We start from the raw sequence: 25374 nt of genomic DNA, 5'->3' as shown, positions 1-25374 counted from the left end.
ATATTCATAAAATGAGATCATTGTTCAACGTTGTGACTAGATACTCAGCCAAACATAGATTTCCCTAGGCAGTCACAGTAATTGTGCAATAATAATAGGCAGACAAATAGTCTTATTATGTTGTGTCCACATCTTGACTTCCCTTTTTCAGATATATTCAACTGAATCTACTACACATCTAGAGTAGCATCTGTGGTGTAAATGAAAATAAGTACAGGAAACTTTGACAAAATCTTCTTTCTGATCTACAGAAAGTTTCAAGATCAATACTCTTAATTTATTATGTGTATACATACATACTATATATTACATTTTTAAAATGGAACAGCAGTGGGAATTATCAAGAATTTTTAAGAGCATCTGAAAAGTAAATTATGCCATCTGGTTTAATTAGGAAAATCCAAGGTAGTGCTGAATAGTAACTTTGAATAAAGTATAAGTAAATTGAATTCTTAGTTTAAATTTATTATAGTCATTAAATAAAAATGAAATGGATGCAAGAGCCACTGTTTTTTGCTGCGTTTGCTGAGAGATTGAGATCCATTTTAAAAATGTCTGGTTTATCTTCAGCACATATTATTTTAATTAACAGCTCATGCAGAGTGTTTTATAAGTATGATTATTTTGAAGTCTGCTGAGCTATTATAATTACTCCTTCCAAATCCTGCAGATAAGAACAAAGATGACTGCATAGTTTTTCTGTAGAGATACACAGAGACAATATATGCCTTGAATTGAAATAGAAAAATCTATTTAAAGAAAGGCTACTGCGGATAAAGGAGTTTACTAAATGACAACCAAACACGTAAGTTAAATATGCTTTAAAAATTCTGCCCAGGATCAAGGTAAAGGAAGAGGAAACTAGTTTTTAAACCTATCTCAAGTGCCATGTTTTTCTGTCATCTTTAAGGGTATTTTGTTTAATTCTATTAAATTTGCATAGTTTAGTTCAAAGAGAAAGCTTAGAGACTCTACTATCAAACAATTTCTGTGCAAATACTAAACTCCCTTTATATCATGCTTTCAGCTGACGAGGTCCTTTCTTGAAAATAGTATGACCATAAGGGCGGAAAATTCTAGAGGCTTGTGTTTTCAGTACCAGTGCATTAGAAGTGTTAGACCTAATAACCTGAAGAAAAAATCCATTGTGATCATGCAGAACTTGCCTGAAAAAATATCTGACAAAGGGTGGTCTATCCAGAATTAATATATTCAATATCACATTTCATCCTGTGTTCAAGAACAAACAGGCTTAGCATTGCAAAACATGATTATGGTTAAATCATGTAATAAGACTGTGCTGAGTCTGGGACAAAAAGAAGAGCACAAAAGCCTTTCCTTGATTCAGAAAGATAAAATCTTAAGTACTATTAGATTTTAAGATGTCTGTATCTCTCACAATCTATAAGTACTTGAGGGACTTGGTCTTGCTGATTCATGGCTCTGCAGTGCAGCATTCAGGCTAGTTCATTTGTATTCATACAAATAAGCCTGTTATTCTGGGATCAGTGTCAACATCACTTGGAAAGGAATGCATTTCAGATATTCATACTTGTTCTCTCACTGCTGTTTGGCAAAGACCTTATAGTCAAGTTTCTGGACGTGTGACCCCTGTGGATGTTTAATGTTGCAGGGTTTCAAAAATCTAGCTCACCTTTCTAAACATTCGTTCTGTAGTACCTGTAAGAAAGTACAAATCAGCAACAGGGCAGATCATCCTTAATATAAACTAAGAGGGTGGAGAGGAAGGGAAATCCACATGGAAACTTCTGGCACAGGGACCTTCATCTTATTGCCATGACACCATTCTGTTAAGCAAGCTTGAATGCAAGCCAAGATATTTGATGGACATTAATGACCAGATTCTGTGTGGCTGAACCTCTTGTGCAAACTCAGCTTGATGCCTTGCCTCCCGTCATCACTGCCTCTTCTCATCTCTCTCGCTTCACCAACTTTGGCTGCAGAATGTGTTCAAAGTGCTTGCTGGGAACAGAAAGGCTGTCTTACAATCGCTAAAGAAGCCTCCAATCCACCTGCAGGAGAGAGGAATTAAAACAAACAAAAGAAAAGGAGAAAATAAGAACAATACTTTCACATTTTATTATTCTTCTTATTGTTATTAGTATTATTATTAATACTACTACTCCTACTACTGCTACTATATGGTTCTGCTTCAAAAGCTGCAAGAGACTTCTCATTATTTGCAAGTGTCCAGACAAAGGTGATACTCCCTGTGTTGTACCCCAGATGTTTCTTTTAAATTTATTTGTCTTGTCATCATGTCTTTTCGTCATTCTGAGTAGGATGTGTTGCCTACACAAAGAGGAGATACTCTGTTTTGCTTTGCCAGAGAATTGCATTATAAAAATCAGAAGTTAATTCAGGAAGACTTTCAGTCAAATGTGTCAAAATATTTCCCAAAATGACTGTTGTTTAATACATTTAAAGTGATGCACAGAGGTTTAGATGAGATTTAGATAGATATATGGACAGATAGATAGATAGATAGATAATTATTAGGTTTTTTTGAACTGTGTATTTTGTTTGTACAGCTTCTGTTTGAAACTGAATAACTGTGTGTGTGTATATCTCATACATATCATATGTAGATACATTTTGTATGCGCAAGACCTCTTGGACGTTCTCAGTTAGCTGGCAAAAAACTACTTGTTGAAGATCGATCAGAAGAATTAGTCCTGTGTTTGGGAATGATTTCAGAAGATATGTCTTCCAGTATGCTGATGTAACCTAGTGCTAGGTTATAAATGCTTCCTGGCATTTATCCATTATATGATTTGCATATATACTGTGTATCCTGATTGCATCTATCATATAAAGTCTGAACATGTGATGCTATTTTTACTTCAGCCTACTGAGTTAAACTTTGGCAGCTGGGTACTAGAGGTGGATGGTGGTTATAAACCAGAATTTGAAAAAGTCCTGTGACGTTTTAACATAGTATTTCTTCCATCTGATGTCGCAAGACATAGCACCTTTGGCTTGAAATAATATTCATAGTTCTAACATCTGTCATCTAGATCTGTCTTTCTCATAAGTCCAATCAGTAAACTTTCATCCAGTTATTGCTTCATCAATATCTTTGTTTTCCTGATTCATCTGTTATTTTATGGTTTCTGTACATCTTTTTGTAAAGAGCCAATCTTAACTGAAGTCTTATGTCCATGGCAAGGCACTAGCAACCGTCACTATTGAAAATGTATAGCTTGTTACTCATCTAAGTTTCTTATTTTTCTTTCCACTTTTGCAGTATTTATGGTGTGTCTTAACGTATTGCTGTATTTATGGTGTTAGAAAACTCCACATGTAAGTAATTACACATTTCAGCCAAGTGATCTCTTGGATAAGTTGGAATATAAGACAGGAAATGACCATGTAACTTCCTTTTTTTTTGCTGGGAAACCATTTCATAGCCATCACTAATCTATTGGTTACATACTTTCTTCTAAGTTGCAACTGAGTTTACTCATGTGCAGTTTTCTCTCCATTTGTTCCCGGGCCTAAATTGTGCCTCAGTTTAATACCTTTGCTCCTTCCATTTTTGTTTCTGATATATTTCTAGAATAGTCTCCTTTCAGACTTCATTTTGATGTGACAAACAAGCCACACTCGTTAGTCCCTTAAAAAACTAGGCAGCCCATCTTCTTGATCATCAGAGTACTGCTTCTCCACATCTTCCAGACTGAATTCTTCTCTTGAATGCAGATGATTGCAATTACTAGAGTCACTAGATTCTCTTTCTTTTTTATGTCAAAATCACCTAATAAATTTGTTTCCCTGGCTCATCCTTGAAATACTCTACTCATAACTTCTTTGATCTCCATGTTTGTCCAGCGGAGCCTGTGTCATTTCGGGTACAATCATTTCCACTTCCACCTGTGGAATAATGTTCATTTTTTTTTGTTTACTTAGTAATTTCTTGTATGGCTTATCATGTTTTGCAGAAGCCAGACAGACTGGTTCTAATACGTCCCTCTGCATAAAATAAGTTACCAGACAAAAACTTCACAGATTTATCTGAAACTCTAGAGTGTGTGTTGCATTTCAATCTTTTTTTTTCCATTAGTACTGGTGCCTCTTACTATCCTTTAAAATCTGTTCTACAACTTTAATGCTTTGTATATTCAGTATCCTTCTGTTAGAATTTTCAAACCACACTTCATTCCTTTGGTTCTTTCTGAAACACATTCTGTTTTCTGTCATTTTTTTCAAGTGTGGATACCACAGTTGGGCATCTAAGTTTTGGCATTCTCTATGCACGCCTCCCTATTCCATGGACAGATACTACTGACCAATCCAATAATCAGACTGTTTTAGGATAGCTCATTGCCAGTCATCTTACATGACCCTAAATTCCCTTTCAGAGTCACCACTTTGCAACAGTTTGTCCACCTTCCTGTATGTCTTACCAATAAGCTTAGTTTCTAGGTCATACTACATTGCATTTGGCTGATACATGTATCTCAGGATGCCTTAATGACTTTTCAGATATGGTTTATACTTGATATGATGTAGTTTCCTACAGACTGGGATTGCCCAGGGAAAATGAGGGTAGGTGATAACCTTAACACATAATTAAACTAATAGTAGCAATCCTTTGTTTGTACAGTTAGCAACTTTCTGTATTTGGGCAAAGTAGAATTGGGGATATTGCCTTCCAGTACATGAAGTAATATTTAGGCTCAGTGGCGCCTGGATGATCTTTGATACTATGTGCTTTATTTTGTTTTGGAAATAAGTAAACGCAGCTAACCTTAAAATTGCTCTCCTTTGCTTGCTGTGAAAAATGAGCTTTTTCACAGACAGTTAGCATGTAATACCAAAAAAAAAAAAAAAAAAAAAAAAAAAAAAAAAAAAAAAAAAAAAAAAAAAAAAAAAAAAAAAAAAAAAAAAAAAAAAAAAAAAAAAAAAAAAAAAAAAAAAGGGCAGAAAAAAGAAAGAATGTATCAGAAACATTCTTACATTGCATTCAATGGAATATAAAAATTTGTAATGAGAGTTACAGGAAAATATATATCAAAATGTCCATTTTTCTTACAATATCACAAGGTGTACTGGAAACCAAAACTATTTAGTTACCTCATCCCATCTCACACACGCATGGAAACTGTTGTAACAAGCCAGAATAGCATTGCTGGTTTTGGACTTGTCAAAAGTCTCTCTGGTTTTGTTTACCCAGCCTGAAACAGGTTGAACATAAAAAACCCACACACCATTCTTTTTGTGGGGTATATCCTAGTTTGGAAAACTAATACTGAAAAGCTTTGGCAAATGAGTCTCTTTCCATACACTACATACATTACAGAGAGTGCATATTTGAAACATGAATCTAGTTTCTTCGTGTAAGCACATCACATATCCACTTTACTCGTATTTGAGCAACAGCAATATCTATTTCTGTGTGTCATGAGAAAAACTAGATTTCTGGAATGGAAATTGCTGGAAATTTGATCTCAGGAGTTTTCTGTACAAAGAATTGAACAGAAGTTTGAGGCAAAAAACTGTGAGGGCAGTATTTTTCACAGTCTGAGTACATTGTTACTTCTTAAATGAATGCTGCAGGAGATGACCCGTACAAAGCTGTAACTGCAGTCTTCAGTCTGCAGATGTAGAAGTGGAGCAGTAACATTTCCCCACTTACCTACTGAAAAGAGATAAATTTGCAGAATATTTTAGGTTCTTTTTGTGAAACCCCAGAAGTTGAACAGATATCTCTAAACCTGAGGTTTTGCATAAGGAGGCATCCAACATAAGTAGTGAAGTAACAGCTGTGTGGATCTGCTGGCCATGGGCTCCTTTCTAGAGTGTTTAATCAGATAGTAGTTTAAAGGCAATGAGAACTGCCCAACCCCGCCTGATGGAATGGGTGTTTGTGTGTTCCATCCATCTCATATCCAGTCCTCACACTGTTGGCTTTCCTGTGCAGTGCCTGTTAACTTTAGCTTTGCATGCAGAGACAATTTCAACTGTCATTAACTAGAGACTCCTTGTAAAACAGAAATTTTGGAAAACCAAGCTCTTGTGTTATCATATTGTGTTTGCAATATACAGCTTGCTTTATCCCAGTAATAGTAGTAATTATACTATGGAGAGAGAGCCTGAAGCAGACCTGCAATTCCTGTAGTCCTGGAGCTGCCTCACTTTTGCTTAGGTAAATGAGAAGTTCATTTCAGTATTCCACATGTTCAGATTTCAGGTTTCAGCCGGTTCTTTTGGTTGCACTTCCAGCACTAATTATAGCTGTGTGGGCATATCTTGTAGCTGTTGAGGCTGTCTTTCTGTTGAAGAGTAAAGTAAAAAATACACAGCATGAAGGCTACATATTGAATTGTTCCACTGATATATCCCAATAATTATTGTGTTAATGGGTGGGTTCTTGTGGTTATTCAATATGGTATTTTTTTATACTCAGATTAAATTATTTTCCCACTTCCGTATTTCAAAGGTATCATATCCTGTGACCTAGTAAAATACATTTTCCCTTTTTTACCATGATTAATTATTTTGTCTTTCATTTTCTTATTTAAAAAGCTGGTTCAGAAATAGCCAAACTCTTACCTTTCTTAGCAACCACTTGCCTTTTCAACAATATAACCACTTTTTGTAAATAGTGATACAGTTTTGCATTATATATATATATATATTTATATGTATATATAATATGTAAGGGAGCCCCCGGTGGTCTAGGGAAAAAGACACTGACTGCACTGTCACTGCAGAGACCCGGGTTCGATTCCCGGTCAGGGCCATTCCCCTGGCAGATGGAGCTCGTTAGCCCTGTAAGGCAATCCATCTACGTCCTGAGGACCTCGCTGCCACCGTCCAAGCTCGCTTGGCCCCGGCAGATGAACCTCAGGATTAAAGGGTGGGCTCAGTTCCGTGCACACTGTGTCTCACCTAAAAAATCCAATGCGCAGGCTGGAAGGTGTAAAGACCTTCCCTGGTTCTTCGTTCGCGAAGACTGGCCATTACATTACATTACATATAATATGTATATATATTGCTGTGTTCCAGCAATAGGAAATACTTCTTTACTTCCTAGTTTCCCTAAGAGTAAAAGGTCTCATTTTGGACATTTCCTCAAACGTATATTTTTATTAATACACATCTCTTTGGCTTATTACTCATTTCTTTATAGATACCATAGTTGTGCATTTTTAGTTATTTGATGCACAAACATGAATTTTTTTCTGAGAGTGTGGATACCTCAACAGAATTAATGGCCTTAGAAATGTCTCCTTTTGTTCATAAATTTTTAGTTCTAATACCCAAGGAGACTGTTTAAAAAAAAAAAAAAAATCTGTTTGTCTGGCTTCTGATAGCACTTCAGAATTGCTGGCATGGACTTTCAGCTTTGCGTTATCTGTTTTGGAGAGATTCTTCCTTTGAAGTTCGGTGCTGTGCAATCTACAGCAGAGTCTTTTAAGAGTGGTGTACCAGACTACTTTTTATTTCCAGATTAGAGGTTAAATGAACTGGAGGAGCTAAATACAGCAGGGACTAGGAGCTGCTATTTGTCAAAAGCAAAACACTGACAGTCAGCCGCTTGGCAGCATTGTGTGTCTTTGCAGGGCAGCAGTGTCCAGCTTCCAGGGAGTACAAAAATCTGGGAGCAAGGAGGTGATGCCTCTCATAGGTGAATTTCTCAGGATGCTGTGATTCTTGGTGCCTTGCCCTACAGTGGTTGTACCATGCTGAACTCAAAATCATGTCTTCATAGTAGGTTTTTTAGGTCTCCAGAATACTGGCCTCTGTTTTGCACATTCAGTTATTAACATTTCCTCTTTAGGAATTAGTTTTTAAGGAAGAGGTCATACCATGGGCTACTTTTTCCAGTTTCCACTTCAGGATCGCTTTCACTTCCTGGCAGTAGTTTTTGTTCTTGGAAACATTAAGTAATTTTAGAATAGTATTGAGGAGAATAGAGGAAATTAAATGTTTAGGCTCTAGGTGTGGATAGAGTGTCCCTCTTTTTCTCTGCATTTTATATTTTTATTATTTGTCTTCTGCCGATGGGTGTACAATTTCCCGCATATTAATTGCAAATTTTGTCTTCCTGGCTGCAACCCTTGTAACTAATTACAGCAAGTCAGTGGTTCTGTCCTCTGAATTTTCTACTCCTTTCTGTTTTTTCCTTCCTTGTCCCTTTGTAAATTTGATCACTTCTATTAAGACAGCAATTGACCTTGTAGATGGGGAGAGCTATTGGGGCATTTGATTCCTGAGCAGGAAGTAATCAGTTCAAGGGTAGATTAAGGCAGCTTGACTTGTAAAGCAGTGAACAGATGTAGAGTCTAAGTTGTATGTAATACTGTGGTTAAAATTTGTTCCACTGGCTCAAACTACAACTTGTAGATGGAAATTGTTTTTATTAGATGGAAGCAACTGGAAAGTGTATGGGACTGCTGGTTGTCTTTTAGATGAACATGTGAAGACCTCTACATTATAAAGATTCCTGCCAGTACCACTACGGAATTCACTCTTAAAGACATATGTAGTTTATATGTATACACATACACATACACACACACATGCACTTGGAGTAGAGGGTGTTCTTCTAATAATATTGGAAATTCTGCAGATGTCATTATGAACATGTTCATACTGGCTCTGATTCTTGGCAGACTTAACCCATCCATGCTGGTGAACTGGAAAAAAACCCAAAAAATTTTTGTATTACTTACCTGCTTGCAAGCCACTGACCAAGGAAAAGGAGGCATGAGCAGAAAAAAAAGCCAGAATGCCCAAGATTGTTCTCTCATTACAGGTGTAATTTCTGCCTTGGGACCTCTTTGTCAAGGACCTGATGAGCCCATTTCATTTAAGGTCAGCTGCCAGTTGAGCACATTGACTTTGCCCAGAAAATGCACTAGGAAAATTGAACTGTGGCTAGGTCGATAGCAAGCTACAGTTGCCAGTGAAAGACTTTTTGTTTTGCATAATGGAACAGATGATTTTTTTTTTTTTTTAAATTATCTGGATTTTATGCAATTTAAGAAAGCAAGCAAAACAAAAGGGAATCATTTCACATGGTCTAATTGTTGCTCTGACAAGCACAAGTGCAGTGGGGAGTCCTTAGCTATCATTGCAAATGGAAGAGCAGAAACAACTCTATGCCTAGAGGAAGAGGCAATGTATTTTTAACATCATGGGATACAGTGAGCATACTTTGCTGAACATTCATTCAGCCCTGGTCTGTGCCTCTTTCATAATTCACTGATTCTTAGTTTTGCTCCAGGTCTACCAATACGGTTTGTAAATGCACCTTTGCTTTAGAGTAAGAAGTGATTCCTGGCTTCTTGGCAGCTCAAGGCTTGACTTTTCGTAGTGACACCCTTGGGCATCTCGCAAATGACAGATGACAGACTTACATGAACAGTAAAAGCTACTGGTGCCTTGCATGTGTGTTTGTGTTAACTTTGTAACACAGTCCAAACATTGTTAAACTTCATTTGTTTAAAGGGGACCATTTGGGAATGACATGGAGTAGGACAGCTGATGCTGTTGCTCTATTTACTTGTTTGGCATGGTTACTAGCAAGTTTTTATTTTCCTAAGCATGACCAGGTCTACTGAACTAAAGCAGAGTGTTTGGAAACAGGAAGAAAGAAGAAACCAAATGGTAGACAGTAAATGTAAACTAGAATTTATTTACTGGACAAATTATTTTGGTTGGGTTCATATAATCCTGGAATCATAAAATTATCAAGGGTGGAATGTTACCTAAAACTGAAGAAATAATTTTCTAGACCACATTAGTATAGAAAGGTAAAAACCCAGCTCTTTAATAAAATGTCCTAGGTGCACAAAGTTGGCATATGCACCTGCGCACACACACAAAGGTTTACGAACCAAAAGTATCATCTAATTGCAACATCTAACTATTACCTCAGGGAGTTACTTGTGGCCTGAAAACTGTCCACCAGCTTCTCCTGCAGGCTCACCCCAGAACTGGGAGGCCCAAAGACCCCACATCTTTCTACCACAAAAGTCTTCGTCAACTCTCTGTCCCTGTTTGGCCCTCTTTCAAGGATTCTAGGCCTTCTCTGATAGGTTTGACTCTCTTAGATCAGGCGATATGCCTGTTATGTCTTATTCTAAGAACATTTTATATAGATAAAATATTCTTTACCTTCCTACAATCTTTGTCCATTGGAATTCTTGACAAGAAATATTAAATAATATTTCAGAAATCTAATACGAAGGTACTTAGCTAAAGTACTGCTAAAAGTGCTAAAGGAGTTATACTGAAATCGTAGCTTTTAAGGCACCAGGAAGAGACCCTCAAAATCATCCAGTCCAACTGTCCACCTACCGCTACCACTGTAACCTGTAAACCATATCACCCTGCGCCAAATCCAGACGCTTCTTGAACGCAAGTGTTATTTTTAAGGCTGCCATTTGCTTTGACAAATAGCTTGTAGGAACAAGACCTTTAGCATATTTTCTACTCTGAAGGCAGTGCTGTTGTTTTCTGTGAACTGCTGAGGTGTTATATGTGCAATATTGCAGTGCATTAGAGGACTGGGAATTCTTTCTCTGTATGTATTAGAAAATACTAATTTCCATTAGTCAGTGCACCTAGTATTTTCTTTTTATTGCAATAAAAGAGACATTGATCCTTTACATATTTGCAGGACACATTAGTTTTAAAGTTTTTAAATTTGTTTACCAAAGAAATTAGCATGAGAAGGTAAATTTGTGTGCACATGGCTGTTATTTTTAAAGCCCTGCCATTGCTATTAAAATCTAAATAGATGTTTATTGTTTTTAAATACTGAATCGCAGAATTTCCAAGATCCATGGGCATGTTTTCATCAGGACTATATTTTGTGGCCAATTCACTTACCTGTTTCTACAGTTCATTGTTCACTATTCTCACAGCAGCATAAGAGTGCATCTAAAGAAATAGAAACACATTTTCTATTCAGACATCTCCCAAAATTTTCACAAAGTAGAGTTATATCCTTCAGTGAAAAGACTTTCATGACATGAATGGGGTAAGTCATGTTATATTGCTGTTTGCATACAGAACCAGCTGATGGTGATAGCAGAAAAATGACAGATGGACTGTTATTGGTAGGATATTTTTCTGTATGAATATCTTTTTGATAACTACTTTTACAAAACCTTTCTTTTTTTAAAAAAGTGGAATTTGGGCTTGGATTACCCTGAATTCTCATTTCTTCTCTCTTGGTTGTATTAGTTTTTCTGAATTTCCCATGGGGTATTGATTTGGCCAAATGCAATTACATAATACTACTTTCAAGACATGCATGTGAAGAAAAAAAAAAAGTAAAAATGTATAAAAATCTCCAAATAGCAGACACTTCTGAAAATTCGTTTAAAAAGGGTTTATTGGAATATTTTGACATGTTCTGGAGGTAACAGTGTGGCTGTATGTATACATATGGTATATATACTTTTTTTTTTTTTTTTTTTGGGTGGGGCATATGTAGGAGAAAGTTGGTTTTTAAGGGACCAGACAGAAATCTGTACATGACTTTGAAACAGATGTAAGAATTGATGGGCACGCCAAAAATTACCATTTCCATTGAGGAGAAGGAAGATGAAAGCAAATAATTGCATACTGCTGGGAAGCATGATCAAATATCAAGAGGTGATGGGATGGAACCAAAACAAAACCAGTAAAAATCAAGCAGGATCACATCAAAAAGTAATGAACCAGTGTATTATTAGGGTAATCCTCCATCCTATTCCCCACAAACATCCAGAGAGGTCTGTCTTCTGTCTCCCTCACCTGCTGGTGTAATAAATTGGTGAATATGCATGAAATAATTTTTCCATTTGCCCTTCCTTTAGTCTGTCTCAGCAAATGTTTTCAGAATGGAGGTGTGATATTTGCCAAGGGGTATGACCTGCTTGTAAAATGAAAGAAAAGTGGTTCGTAAAAGAGTCCCATACATTTGGAGATCACATCCCACTGGCTTTGGGAGGCTCAGATTTGGACCCTACTAGCTGGAGAAAGCAGGGAGAACTCCAGATGGAAAGGGGGTTCTGATTTGATAAGAGTTCATAATCAAGGTTGTCGTTAAAAAAAAAAAAAAAGAAAAAATTGCAAAAAGTGTTGCTTTTTTGCATCTTTTGTTGGTGCAGTAGCCAAGACAACTAAAGGAAATAAAAAACAATGAAATATTCAAATTGATTTTGTCTGGAGAATGTGGATGTCATAGTATGTATAACTTGACATTTTGGGATTTTTTTCGCTGTTTGAAATGTTTTTTTCATGAAAATTTGCATTTTAGAGACATAACCTTATGTAAATAGTAACCAGGAGAAGTTGCTATTTACCTTATTTTGCTGGAGACATGAGTCTCTCCAGGTATTATACTTCCACTAACCTCACAAATTATCTCCATGATATTTGAAAAGTCGTAGCAGTCAGGTGAAGGCCCACGTGACTGGAAAAAGGGAAACACTGTACCCATCTTTAAAAAGGGTAGAAAGGAGGACTCTTGGAACTACCAACCTGTCAACCTCAACCTCTGTGCCTGAGAAGATTATGGAACAGATCCTCCTAGAAGCAAAGCTAAGGGCAGGGAGATGATTCATGACCACCTATGACTACATCAGGGACGAAGGAAGGATTACAGATGTTATTTACCAGACTCCTGTAAAGCCTTTGACCTGGTCCCCCAGAGCATCCTTCCGTCTAGACTGGAGACAAATGGATTTGGCAACTGGACTGTTAGATGGATAAGAAGGTGGTTGGACAGTCACATTCGGAGGATAGTGGTCAACAACTCAGAGTCATGATGGACATCAGTGACAAGCGGTGTTCCTCAGGGGTCCTTATATGTTGGGACCAGTGTTATTCATTATAAGACATAAATGGAGGGATCAAGTGCACCTTCAGCATATGTGCAAATGGCACCAAGCTGAGCGGTACAGTTGAAACACCTGAAGGACAGGATGCCATCCAGAGGGACCTGGACAAGCTCAAGAAATGGGCGAGTGGGAATGTCAAGAGGTTTAATAAGACCAATTGCAAGGTGCTGCACCTGGGTCAGTGTGCAGCATGTCAATACAGGCTGGGAGATGAACAGATTGAAAGCAACCCTGCTAAGAAGGACTTGGGGATACAGGTGGTTGAGAGGCTGAACATGAGCCACCAGTGTGCACTTGCAGCCCAGAAAACCAACTGTATCCTGGGCTGCATAAACAGCAGTGTGGCCAGCAGGTCAAGAGAGGTGATTCTATTCCTCTCCTCCACTCTAGTGAAGCCCCACCTGGAGTGCTTTATTCAGCTCTAGGTCCCCAGCACAGGAAGGACGTTGACCTGTTGGAGCAAGTCCGAGGCGAAGGCCACCAAGCTGATTAGAGGGATGAAGCACGTCTCCTCTGAGGAAAAGCTGAGAAAAGTGGTTTTGTTCAGTCTGAAAAAGAGGAGGTGACCTAATTGCAGCCTGAAGAGAACCCATAAGAAAAATGAAGAGAGACTTTTTAGAAGAGCATGTAGTGACAGGACAAGGTGGAATGGCTTCAAACTGAAATAGAGTAGGTTTAGATTAAATATTAAGAAAAAATTCTTTACCGTGATGGGGGTGAGGCTCTGAACAGGTAGTCCAGAGAAGTTGTGGACATCCCGTCCATGGAAGTGTTCAAGGCCAGAATGGATAGGGCTCTGAGCAACCTGGTCTAGTGAAAGATGTCTCTGTCCTCTGGAGGGGAGCTGGGACTAGTAAATCCTTAATGTCCCTTAATGGAGACCTTAATAATAGATTAATAAATTCATCTGTGTTTGAGAACTTGAGCCTGGACTGTTAAGTGTGACAGTTTTTTGTCTTACATTAATATAGGTTCTTATGCTTAGCACACAAAGCCCTAGCTAAACCCCTCTGAGCATTTAGATTGAATGAGTCTCTGATTTGTGCAGAAAGTTGTTTTATGCAGTATTTTGTCATGGGCCCATGGTGGTTGGCTCACCCAAAAGCCAGGCAAATGCAACGTGATGAGTTGAAAGCACATGAGGTATAGGTGAGACTGTTAGCATACTTGTAGATGTATCATGCTTTGCAAGAGTGTCTCGTAAGAAAGGGTGACACTATTTAGCTTAATCAAAAATACCTTAGTGCTGATAATTAATCATACAGTTACATCAATCTGAATTTCATTCCTAGCATGAAATATGTAAATATAACTAAGGAAAAACCTAACTAACCATGTATCAATTCTCTTATATCAACAATACACGTTACTGATTGCCTTCACTTTTCATGTCAATACCTGTGTAAGAGCATTAGCACCACTAAAATGTTTTGATTCATTTGGGCACGATATAACTTTGTATATTAAGAAAATGTCAAGGGGAGGTTACCTGGTTTACATTATGAATATGCCTAATTAACTTGTCCAGCTAGTCATATGTTTGAAATAACATGCTGAACTAATGATCTAGTGCTTCATTAGAGTAGATTTATAAGAATTATTTTTGTCCGTATTTTTTTTATGTTGTATTGTACATTTAGCAGTTGTAATGGACTAGGTGGGTTGGACTAGGCACCTGAGGTCCCTTCCCACCTCAGGTGTTCTATGATTCTGTGATTTATAGTGTGTGTGAAAAAATGGTGCTGTGATTCACAGTATATAATATTACCCGAAAAATACTTAGTGCCTCAGGCAACCCAAGAAGAAACAGCTGAGAACATCCTCATAGATAAGAAGTATCATACATTATGAAGAGGTTTTGTTTCAAGTATGTTATTTATTTTCCTTTTTGCAACACAAGTATGATATTCTAATCTGAGTTTTCAGCACCTCTTTCTTGGTACATTGGGATAGCATAGATGCAGACCAACAAAGACTGTATAAAAGTTGCTTGTAAAGCTGTGTTCATACCACTGATTTTCTGAATTTTTCTAATGTGTGATTCTGAACTCTGCTAAATCCTGTTTTGAATTCAGATTCTTCTCAGTGAAATTGCTTATTTTCTTTTTCTCATGAGATGCCTTTTGGGGGGAAAAGACCTGTCTATTAAGCAGTTGAGGGGGAAAAGAAGAATTACTGATCAAATCTTTTTTACTGTTTCCAAACAGGGTCGAAGAGGCTTAGGTTCGGTTTTTGTTTGGGCATCTGGAAATGGTGGAAGAAGTCGAGACCACTGCTCCTGTGATGGCTACACCAATAGCATCTACACTATTTCAATAAGCAGCACAGCTGAAAGTGGGAAGAAGCCCTGGTATCTGGAAGAATGCGCATCCACACTGGCTACAACATATAGCAGCGGGGAATCCTATGACAGGAAAATAGTATGGGGTTTAATTATTTTCTTTAATGTGTATGTGTTTGTGTTTGTCCAGTGACTTTGGAGGGAGAGAGAGAAAGAGAAATAATTTGTAATAATATCCTCTGGGTTTTTTTAAATCCAGTAATCAGTAGTTTTCAGATTTTACACTCATGATATTAACAGTTTGTCTACATACCCCTCTATTTTCTCAGATTTAATTTGATCCAGCATCATTCCTCTTTTACTTTCAGTGATGGTAAATTACTCATATTGCTGTCTATTCTGGCAAAAATATATTGTAAGGAAAATTAAACTCAGTGCTCATCTTTCCTGTATTGTTCTGCATCTCACTCCTAAGCAGCCAGCATCCCTTTTCCCTAATGTACTTATCTTTGCTGGAAAATGGCAAATTGTTTTAATTCTTTTTGATAATCTGTTGATACCATTAGTATTTGTACACTGTATCTGCCTTTGCAAAATGAGCTCATTCAGTATACTTTCCAGTATTCAACATACTAAACCTTTTAACCTTCTAAACCCTTGTAATGAGGTGAATGGGGTTTGCTAATGTTTACCTCTTCCCTGCTTATTTATTCTATTGTTTAACTTACAGAACTAATTACTTCAGAAGATTGAGGGACTTGAAGGGGTTTTTTTTCCCCATAGGTTTTCTTAAGTACTCATCCAGCATTGCCTTTTTTCTGGTCCTTAGCAGATCTCTCTCTTGATGTCAGTGAAGGGTTAAAAATATTTGCCACTTTATTTTGTTAATAATGTTTGCCTTGTCTTTCAAGGATTCTGGATGCTGGCCATCTGTTCTTGGATCCTTCTTTGTTTTCAGATTATCTAATTTTTGTTTTAAACTTGTTCTGAGGTACTTCTTCATTCCAGTAATTTTTCTGTTCATTACTTGCTTCTCTTCACTGAAATCTTAACTCTCTCTTCCTGGCACATTATTTATTGTCCCTGATAAATAATAATAATTAAAAAAAAATGTACTGTGTCTCCTATGAGTTCTCACTTCTGTGATTAAATTCCCTTCACAAGTTTAAATGTTAGTAATACGGTATAAGGTGAACTGATGTGATTGTATTCCTCCACCCTGAGCTCTTACTTAGCCAGGTCTGTAGGACTTCCCTGAGTCCGTCAAATCCAGCAATTGCTGTCAACTCCACAATAATTTTCACAAATACAATGAATCTTGCTTTCAAAGTTTTCAGTGACAGAAAATCCACTTCAGTTTAGGGCAAGTGGTTTGAATTACCCATTGCCATTAAAAAAATTCTTATTTGTTCTCTGAGCTCCTCCAACTTTGATTTTTTAGCATTTAGTGTCACTGATTTTATCGCTAGTATGAAAAGTAGCACTCCAGTTGTCTACTGTCTTCTCTCTGCCCATGTAGCCTGAACAACAAATCACTTTTAGTAGCTGAAGGTAAGTGTCTTGCATTATTCTATGTAAGATATGTTTTCTTATAAACTCTCTCATATTATGAACTTTGAGCATCCAGACTGGACACACGAGTCAGGTAGTACTGAGTAACAAAAGCACTGTGTCTGTGAGTTAAAAGGATTAGTATGTTGAATACTGGAAGGTATATTGAATGTGTTCATTTGTACAAATACTAATGGTATCAACAGATGTCTGTGGGAAGTCAGGGGTTTTTTTTGTGGTTTTTGTTTGTTTGTTGTCATGTAACTCAGAACAAACTCCAATATCGTGTGAGATTGTGTGGTGTCATAGTACAGAAATACCTGTGCAAGATTGAGGGACAGTAAATGGTTATGGTTGTGTAGTGTCATGTTCCACAGTTCTTTCTTGTCTTTCCTTGCAGTTCTTTAGTTGAATATCTTTCTGGTTTTCCCTTCTCTGTTGTTCTATCCAATACTTGATGATCACAGAGGTGCTTTCCAACCCATCTGATCTGATTCTATGTGCCCAATGTATTATAAGGTAAATGAACAAATAGTGAGCAACCATTGGGAACTCATTGTGTGGACTAAAAATTCTTACAAAAAATATTTGACTTTAATATGGACTAACAGATCACCCACGCTTTTATAACCACGCAGAAGAGTTTTTTTCTTTTTTCATTGCTACCTGTTTTTGATAATTGCTTGCTACAAATATAGGATGTAATTTTGGAAGTTTTACTAGTCTGGAGTTCTAATTTTGTCTTCTGCGATGATAGCTTGAGATACTTTAAGCTAACAATTACAGTTAAACACACACTGATGATACCATCTTGCAAGAGTTCCTAGTTGTTCAGGGAAGGTGCTCCAAGCACACTTTACTGCACTGAATTTTATTGCAGTAACGATTAGCCCCTTATGGACCAAGTTTCCACCCTTTCTATGTATTGAAAAGCCCAAAGCATACAACCATTTCAAAGATGCAGATATATGTGTGCCTTTTACATAGACTCTGAGAGAAAAGAATTGAAGTTACTTTTGAGTGTTTTCAAGTGCAGCTGCCAAGTGCTGGCATAGATATAGGTGTAGAAACTCACATTGTGGGACAAAAGCAAATCAACAGCAGGTAAAGACTATAAAATTATACTTCTTTATAGATGTTATTTTTCATGACTCAGTGAGTGCAGAAGTATTGGCTAATAATATACAGTTGTCAAGGTATTTTTCCTATTATTCTTTTCTCTGCCACTTAGAATACCATAGGACAATGCTGGAAGATAGCTTTCCCACTCCAGACCGCGTTGCTAGGATAGGTTAAGTACCACTTAATATAGTTATTTATATGGTTCTTTCACTTATCAAACATATTGCACAAATGCATTTCCTTTGAATCCCTTTTTCAAATTATTTCCTTAAGCACTAAGAATTTTGCATATGAAAGTCCCTCACAGATATAATTCCTAAGCCTATTATATTACTTAACTGCTGAAAATAACCTGTCCACCTGTTTTGTTGTTTTGCGATAAATGCCAATTCATCTGCTGGTTTTCTTCCTTTTCTGCTTGCTTACTAACCACTACTCTAAGCAGAACTCAAAACTGAAACAATGAAAAAGCCAAACCAATTTCTTGCCAGTTCTTAAAATACAAAAGCCTGCTCTCCTTCAGAAACTCACTCAGGTTATCAAGGTATGCACAGGATATACACAGGATACCATGAGGCTCCTTCAGTCTTAGGTACATATGGATACACAAGCTATGTAGGATGAGCAGTAAGTACATTTTTGTTAAAGCCTTTTTCACTTCTAGGGACACAGATTCATAGAAATCATTATGTCTGGAAGAACTTGAAGCAGAAGGTAAAAGATTATTCAATTGGATCGAAAAACTCATGTCATGACATAGGAAATAGTAAGAAATGCAGAGTCTTGGGGGGGAAAATGGGCATGTTCTCTGCTAGAGGAAATCCCATTTTTGACCTTTGTTATTAACCTCTCAGTCAGTGAAACTATGGAAAGAGTGATGATGCAGCCTTAATAATGACTGTACAGAAGTGGCATCTCCTTAGTTCTTCAGATCAAGTTACTTCTATAAAACCATTACATTGTCTAGAGTTTTTCCTTTAATAAATGTCTAGTTTTTCTGAAAGCTTTGTTCTACTGCATATGGGAGGTATTACAGTGCATTGTGATGATTCATATAATTTTTGTCTTCCTTTCATCAGCATGTCTGTCCAAGGTTGTTAATTTCATGTTGATTAAACTAGGCAGTACCAGAAACATTGTCATTGTCTTCAGTGAAACCTGGATGATTCAACTGATTTAGAAGTGGTTAAAACTCATGCCCCTAGAAATACTGCATGGATTTTCTTGGACAGTTTAATCATTATTTTCCCTGATCAGCAATTGTTACGAAGGTACTTCAAGCATACACACGTGTTATACTCAACAAAAGATTAAAAAATTTCTCCTTCTACCCACCCTGTTGATCAGAATGACCACTAATACACACTAATGACAGCTTCATGGTGATGTCAAACACCACATCATATTATTGAGGTTAATAATATTGCTCTCATGTTGTTTGGGAATTTGGAGCACCATTTTTCTTCTTGAAACTTGCTCACCTGTTGGTGGTCCAATACTCACTTTTCTTGGGATGAATGCAGCAGTTCTCTGACAGTGAATCCACAGTGCTGAAAAACATGTCTTGGATCTGGGAGGTAATTTACATCCAAACATCTCAGCTCCTTTCAGTAACTTTCCTTTGAAATAGGTCAAATGGGATTTCTGCTTACAAAGCTTTCTCTACCTGTTTTCTGCTGCAATACTTGCTGAAAAAAAGATAAGGGCCTATAGTTTGAATTGCCGCCACAGCATCTGTTTAGAACATAAGGGAAAATGTTACCAAATAACGAGATACCGTGAATTATTGTGCTTGATATCTGTAGCTACAGGATAGCAAAATCACTCTGGAAGGATGCCCTCCCAGAGGACGAGAAAAGAAGATAGCAAAATTTGGTATGTGTTTCACTGTAGTGAGAAAGGCTGTCCCTTAGGGAAAAGCTGCCTGAGGTCCTGTAGGCTTTACTACCCTTAATCCTCCAAGGAAAGCACCTGCTGCACCACTTTTATGCAGGGAACAAGATACAGAAGACACAAACATGTGTTAATCCTTTTTCTGCCCTCTCTTTTTCCTGGCTTTGCTTCTGCTCCTCACCATGACTGGCCACTCTTTTTCCAGATGGGATGCCTAAATCACATATATCTCTGTATGGGTGCTTGTCATCCTCTGTTTCTTGGACATGTCAATCCCACCTGCAAAAACACTACTTGCATTTGTACATATAGGCAGTTCATTGTTAGGGCTGTTCCTGCTGCAGTTCCATCTCTTAATGTTGTCAGGGCATTTATGGAATTTGCATGGATAAGGCTTTTCCCAACACTCTTAATTTTCATTGTCTAAATTAATACACATTCAAAAGGCAAGAAGGCAGGAGATAATGAAGTTATATGAATATTTTCTTTATGAGGTTCCAACTTTTAGCTGATGACGGATAAAGAATTCATGATGAAGAATATTAAATAATAGGGGGAAAAAAGGTTTTTTCTAGACTTCATTAGTCAAGAAATCTGGCCTCTGACAAGTTCACTGATTTAAGGATCTGACATTATAAATGCTTTAATCTGTCTTTTTCAATTTCTAGAAACTTGCATTTTCTTTCAGTTGCTCACTACTCATTTTCAACAATCATTTCCTTACTGCTGTTAGCTCCTTCTCTATTAGAGAGCTCTTTTGTGTTAGCTTGCATGTGCTTAAATTTTGTAAGAATTTTCAGCAGCCATATACGAATTATGTAATATGTATCTTACTGAATATGGCCAATGTAAAGTGTGGAACCTATGCCTCCAACGTGCATTTGCTTATATTCTGCCAAGACAGGATGTAGCTCATTTTTCAGATCATATTTTGTGTATCGTGAGGTTTCAAAGCTGGAAGGCGTTTTCACATGCCCAGTGCTTTTTTTTTGGTTTTTTTTGATCCTCCAATCCTCTCCCATCTTTGTGCATATCCATATTGGAAACGGAGCATACTAGTAAATTAGGACACAATAATTCTGTATGCTTAGATAAGAAGCTGTGTAAGCAACCTCTCCTCTGCCCCTCAGGCAGATATTTTACATCTTGCAGTGACTGAAATTCTGAGAATAAGGTTTGGTGTCACAGGTTGTTCACTCTCATACCTTCGTGGAGGTTTCCATGCTGTGGACTGCTGTCTTCTAACGACTGTTCTCAAGTCTGTGTGGGATTTGCTTGAGCTTCTGTTAGGTAGTAGTTGCCCTTTCTTCTGCTGCATTGCCCTTGCTAGGAACCACTAGTTCAGGAAGACAAGCATAGAGTAGAATCACTTTAGATTACCGTTTCCATAAAAGAAGCAGGATTTAAACACATTTTAGGTTCTGATTTACTGTCTGACAGAAAGAATCTGTATAAAATTCATTATTAGATAGAAGCATCCTAACACTTCAGTGGAAGACTATGCCTCTAGTTAGTATTACACATCACAGTGTAGACATCCACTTAGATTACATACAAAAATACATGGCAGCATATAATTATTTATACGTAATATGTAACAATTAAAAAATGAAAAGATCTAATTGGCTGGTGATGGCTGGGCCAAATTCGTGATTACCACCAAGATTTTCCAATTAATTACTGGTTAGTTTCATGTGATTTATTGCATAAGGCATGAAGGAATGATTAAACGCGGTACTTAGCATGAGCCCAACTGTATTCGCTTCTGTCGCTTATTTCCAGTGTGACTTCTGGCAACCTAATTGACCTCCATACCTCTTTTATAGTCTCTGAAATGGGCATAAGCAGTCTGTATGTAGGGAGCACTGTAAGATTTAGTTCATTCTTGTTTGTAAAGCACTTTGAGATTCTTGAAGTGTTCTACAAATCCAAGAGAGGCAGAGTTCTAACTGTGCAGATTCAAACCCCTCTGCATGTTTTTCTAGTTTAAAAGTCTCTTTATTGAGCATGCCATGAAAAAAACAGGGCCTAACATATGTTTTCAGAACAATATAGAGAACACTTCTCTGACTTCACAAATGGCTTCAAGCTGAGAACATGTAGCATCATATATTCAGACACCTCTTTTTTTTCCTTTCCTTGCAATGAAAGAAGAAAATACCCTCCACATACATGTGACTCATTCAAGCAAATAAAAGCTTATCTGATTTCTGAAGTTGTGTTCTAAATTTCACCCATTCAATTTCTTCCAGATCACCACAGACCTGAGGCAGCGTTGCACAGACAGCCATACTGGAACTTCAGCCTCTGCACCTATGGCTGCAGGCATCATTGCCCTGGCACTGGAAGCAAAGTAAGATCTGAGTTGTACTATGGAAAAAAAGATTAAGTATACAGAAGGATCTTTCTCATTTATCCAGCACCTTTATACAAGGGATCTCAAAGTGCTTTGGAAACTTAGTTGTCATAATTTACAGTATCCTTCTGAGAGAAGGAAAGTCCTCCATGCTTATTTCACATGCTAGAAAGCTGACACTGTGGAGGTGTCTACAGAGTACTCAGTGTTGAAGTAACTTGAAACAATGTTTCCATTAAATGATGTGTAGCATCCTCACGATGTTGTAAAGCACATCAGTGCTGCCCAGATCTGCTCTGCAGGCTACTGTAGGTCACCTCCTGCATTCATCAGCTTCCTCTTAGCAATTCTTGAACATTGAAGGAGGTTGTGGGATGATGTTAGGCTACCCTGATAAATTAATATAAAAAGTAAAAATTCTCAACTGAATCGTGCTCACACAAGTCTGTTTTTTAACATGGGTTAAGTTCCTCAGCTCTAAAAACCATGGGTAATGTAGTTCAGAAGACCTTTAACCTTTAGCTCAGAAATATTTCTGTCTTCTCAACTGCAGGATTTTGTTCTTTATGCCTAATATATATCTTTAATGTGCTTCACGGAGCAGTAGAAATATGGGAGATTTTTCAGGTAAATCTGTATTTGAAAACCTTTTGCATTAGTTTTGTGCTCTGTTGGATACGATTTGCAAGTGTAAGGTGGAATGCGCCACCCCAAATCCTACTCAAAATCAAGTATTTCTTAGCACTAGAAGATTGATTCTGTTAAATTCTGAAGAAAACTAGTTTCCTCTGGAAGCAGCCAGTTGCTTTGAAGTAAACAATTTGGACACAATGATAGTTTCAAGTCATATGTAATTCGTAACAGCAGAATTATGTTTCCATGTTTCTTATTGCTTTTTTGAAGACACCTTGGCCCAGTATAATAATAGTTTGTAATTAAAGACCTGTCATTATTATTAGATCTTCTTAATGCAGTCCTTAGAAACAAAGGTATTTTGAAAACTTATTATATTGCTATTGTGGTTTTTTTTAATCTATTCTTTATCTCAGTTTTAAAATTCTAAAATCCATTCTGAACAATGTGCAAATGCAGATAAGATTGCAAGCATGTACATTTCATTTTGCTGAATGTTATCCTTACTATTTCTTAATGAACTGAGGTTGCTCATACTTGTTTTATGTGATATTTTGTATGCATTTTTTAGCAAATTATTCTTCTAAACTTCTTTTGAAAGTTTCAAAAAGTTATAGCACTCAAGACATACAACCAAGCTACTTCTGATTGTGACATCTTAACACACACTGAGAAGCCTCCACTTCTTTCTCTGTGAAGTTTTGTGAATGTACCAGTGGGTAATCTATGTTAGTGCCTATGGAGTAGTATTTTTTTTTCCAAATTAATTGTTGTTATGATAGGCATGAAGACAAGACTATTACAGCATCAGATGTGGTGGTGGAGACAAAATGTGCCAGTAACTAAATATCCTAGGCACTTCAGTATTGGTAGTACTCTGTTCCATGGTGCTAACAAGAGTTTCAGGGTGAAAATGTGTTGATTTTACCTCCTTTCAGACTCTGTTTCATTTCATTATGTGGAGGGGTTTTATTTGTTTCTGTATCTTAGCCTGTGTATTTGAATAGATCCAAAGGAATTACATTAATAAGATCACAAATATGGTTTTATTCATATATATTTCATTCACTAACTTTTCTCTCCTATGTGTACTTAAAATATGCTGTTGCTGCTGCTGTCCACAGTCATTAAAGAAAAAGTTTTTAAAAAAACCAAACAAACACACTAGAGAGAGAAATATTTCCTTGTTTCCCATGCCAGGTTTTTTCTTCAGGTTGGAGAAATCTTTGGTCTGGGAAGTTACAGATTATGAAGTAAGGACTTTAATGTTACAGGGAGGTCATATCATGATATATTCAATTTTAATGTCTGTGTGGAATCTATTCAGATTATTTTATGCAGTTTCTAAATGGTAATTCTTATTTATGTGATTGGAAATTTCAGAATTTATTTTTCACCTGTGATACCTGCCAAGTTAGGTGACCCTAACTAAATGCTGGAAATTAGGCTATGCAAAAAGAATCTTTGAAGCCATCTAAGCATTTTCTGTAGTACTTTTAAAATAAATGAGATGTAAAGGACACATGATATTGCAGCTTAGTGCAACTGCTGGAACTAGTTTGCATTCAAACAGAGTTTGCGTTTTTATGGATTCTTCCTTAGATTCTGTTTTAGTACCTGTACTAAAGGCACTAAGTGATTACATGAAATTTTTTAAAAAAAGACAAATTGGAAAGGGGATTTGCAAGTTTAATTACATTCTCCGTACAGTTTAAAAATTGGAGCACTTAGTCCTGAACACTTCTTCACCATATTTGTGATAATGAATAGTTTCATTCCACTTTGTGCTGGAAAACACAATAAATTATAAACAAGCCTATGAGGTCAGTATTCCCCAGTAGCCAAGTTTTGTTCCTGGGAGACATCAGGAGTTGAACAGAGCACTAATATGGCCTGGATGTGAGTTAGAACAGCCAAGAGTTTGCTTCAACTCACATGCAAAGGTACATTAAACCAATGGAAAATGAGTGAGACAGATTTACACTACAACCTTCCACTTTCTTTCTTTGACAAGCCCCATATGGTAGGATTGGCAAATAGCTGATGGAGGTTCTCTTGCTTTCCTACCGATTTGAACCCTCCAGTTAGCTGTTCCTTCCAGCTGGAATCTGCTCCTGAAATCCTGGTAGCCATTTGTTTGGGGGTGGTGTTCTGCATGCTACCCCAATTTCAAATTATGTGAACACTTTTTTTTATTTGAATATCAAGTGACTTGTTTTCCTTCAGAAATCAAAGAATTGTAACTGAGTTTCAGACTCTTTGTTTGGAATCCCTGCAGGTGCAGTGCAGAGTTGTAGATAGACAACTATTGTCGCACAAAGACAGGTGCTATGAGTAAATGCTTGCTTGTGTATTGCACTTCTTAGTCATTACATAATGTAAAATTTTTCTAATTGTAAACCAGCAAATAAGTATAATCAGTTTAGTCCACAGAGGCAGCAATGTTGTTACTATAAATAAACTACTTGCATTACACAGTACCATCTACACTTAGTACCAGAAATACCTTTTCTCATTGATGAAAAGTTTGAATTTGGAATTTGGGTAAATCAGAGTCAGAAGAGACAGTAGGCCCATATTTGCTCTAGAGGGGACTTCTTCCTTTGAAGAAGGCAAATTAGGAAAAAAAAAAAAAAAAAAAAAAAAAAAAAAAAAAAAAAAAAAAAAAAAAA

At 37.0% G+C, this 25374-nt stretch overlaps 1 protein-coding gene across 5 annotated transcripts in view; it reads left to right on the top strand.

Moving 5' to 3' along the window:
- The window catches only part of PCSK5 (proprotein convertase subtilisin/kexin type 5), a 196088-nt gene that overhangs the window by 98717 nt on the left and 71997 nt on the right, over window positions 1–25374 (top strand). For all 5 annotated transcript variants that reach the window (XM_027886279.1, XM_027886281.1, XM_027886283.1 and 2 more), the window contains 2 exons: window positions 15074–15286; window positions 21966–22066. In XM_027886279.1, coding sequence (XP_027742080.1) covers window positions 15074–15286; window positions 21966–22066 — 314 coding nt within the window. The remainder of the gene's footprint in view (window positions 1–15073; window positions 15287–21965; window positions 22067–25374) is intronic.

The sequence above is a fragment of the Empidonax traillii genome, unplaced genomic scaffold, assembly GCF_003031625.1.
Source record: "Empidonax traillii isolate 1590-97213 ecotype Southwest subspecies unplaced genomic scaffold, ASM303162v1 scaffold183:size818647, whole genome shotgun sequence".
Lineage (NCBI taxonomy): Eukaryota > Metazoa > Chordata > Aves > Passeriformes > Tyrannidae > Empidonax > Empidonax traillii.
This window is presented reverse-complemented; position numbering and strand designations above follow the sequence as displayed.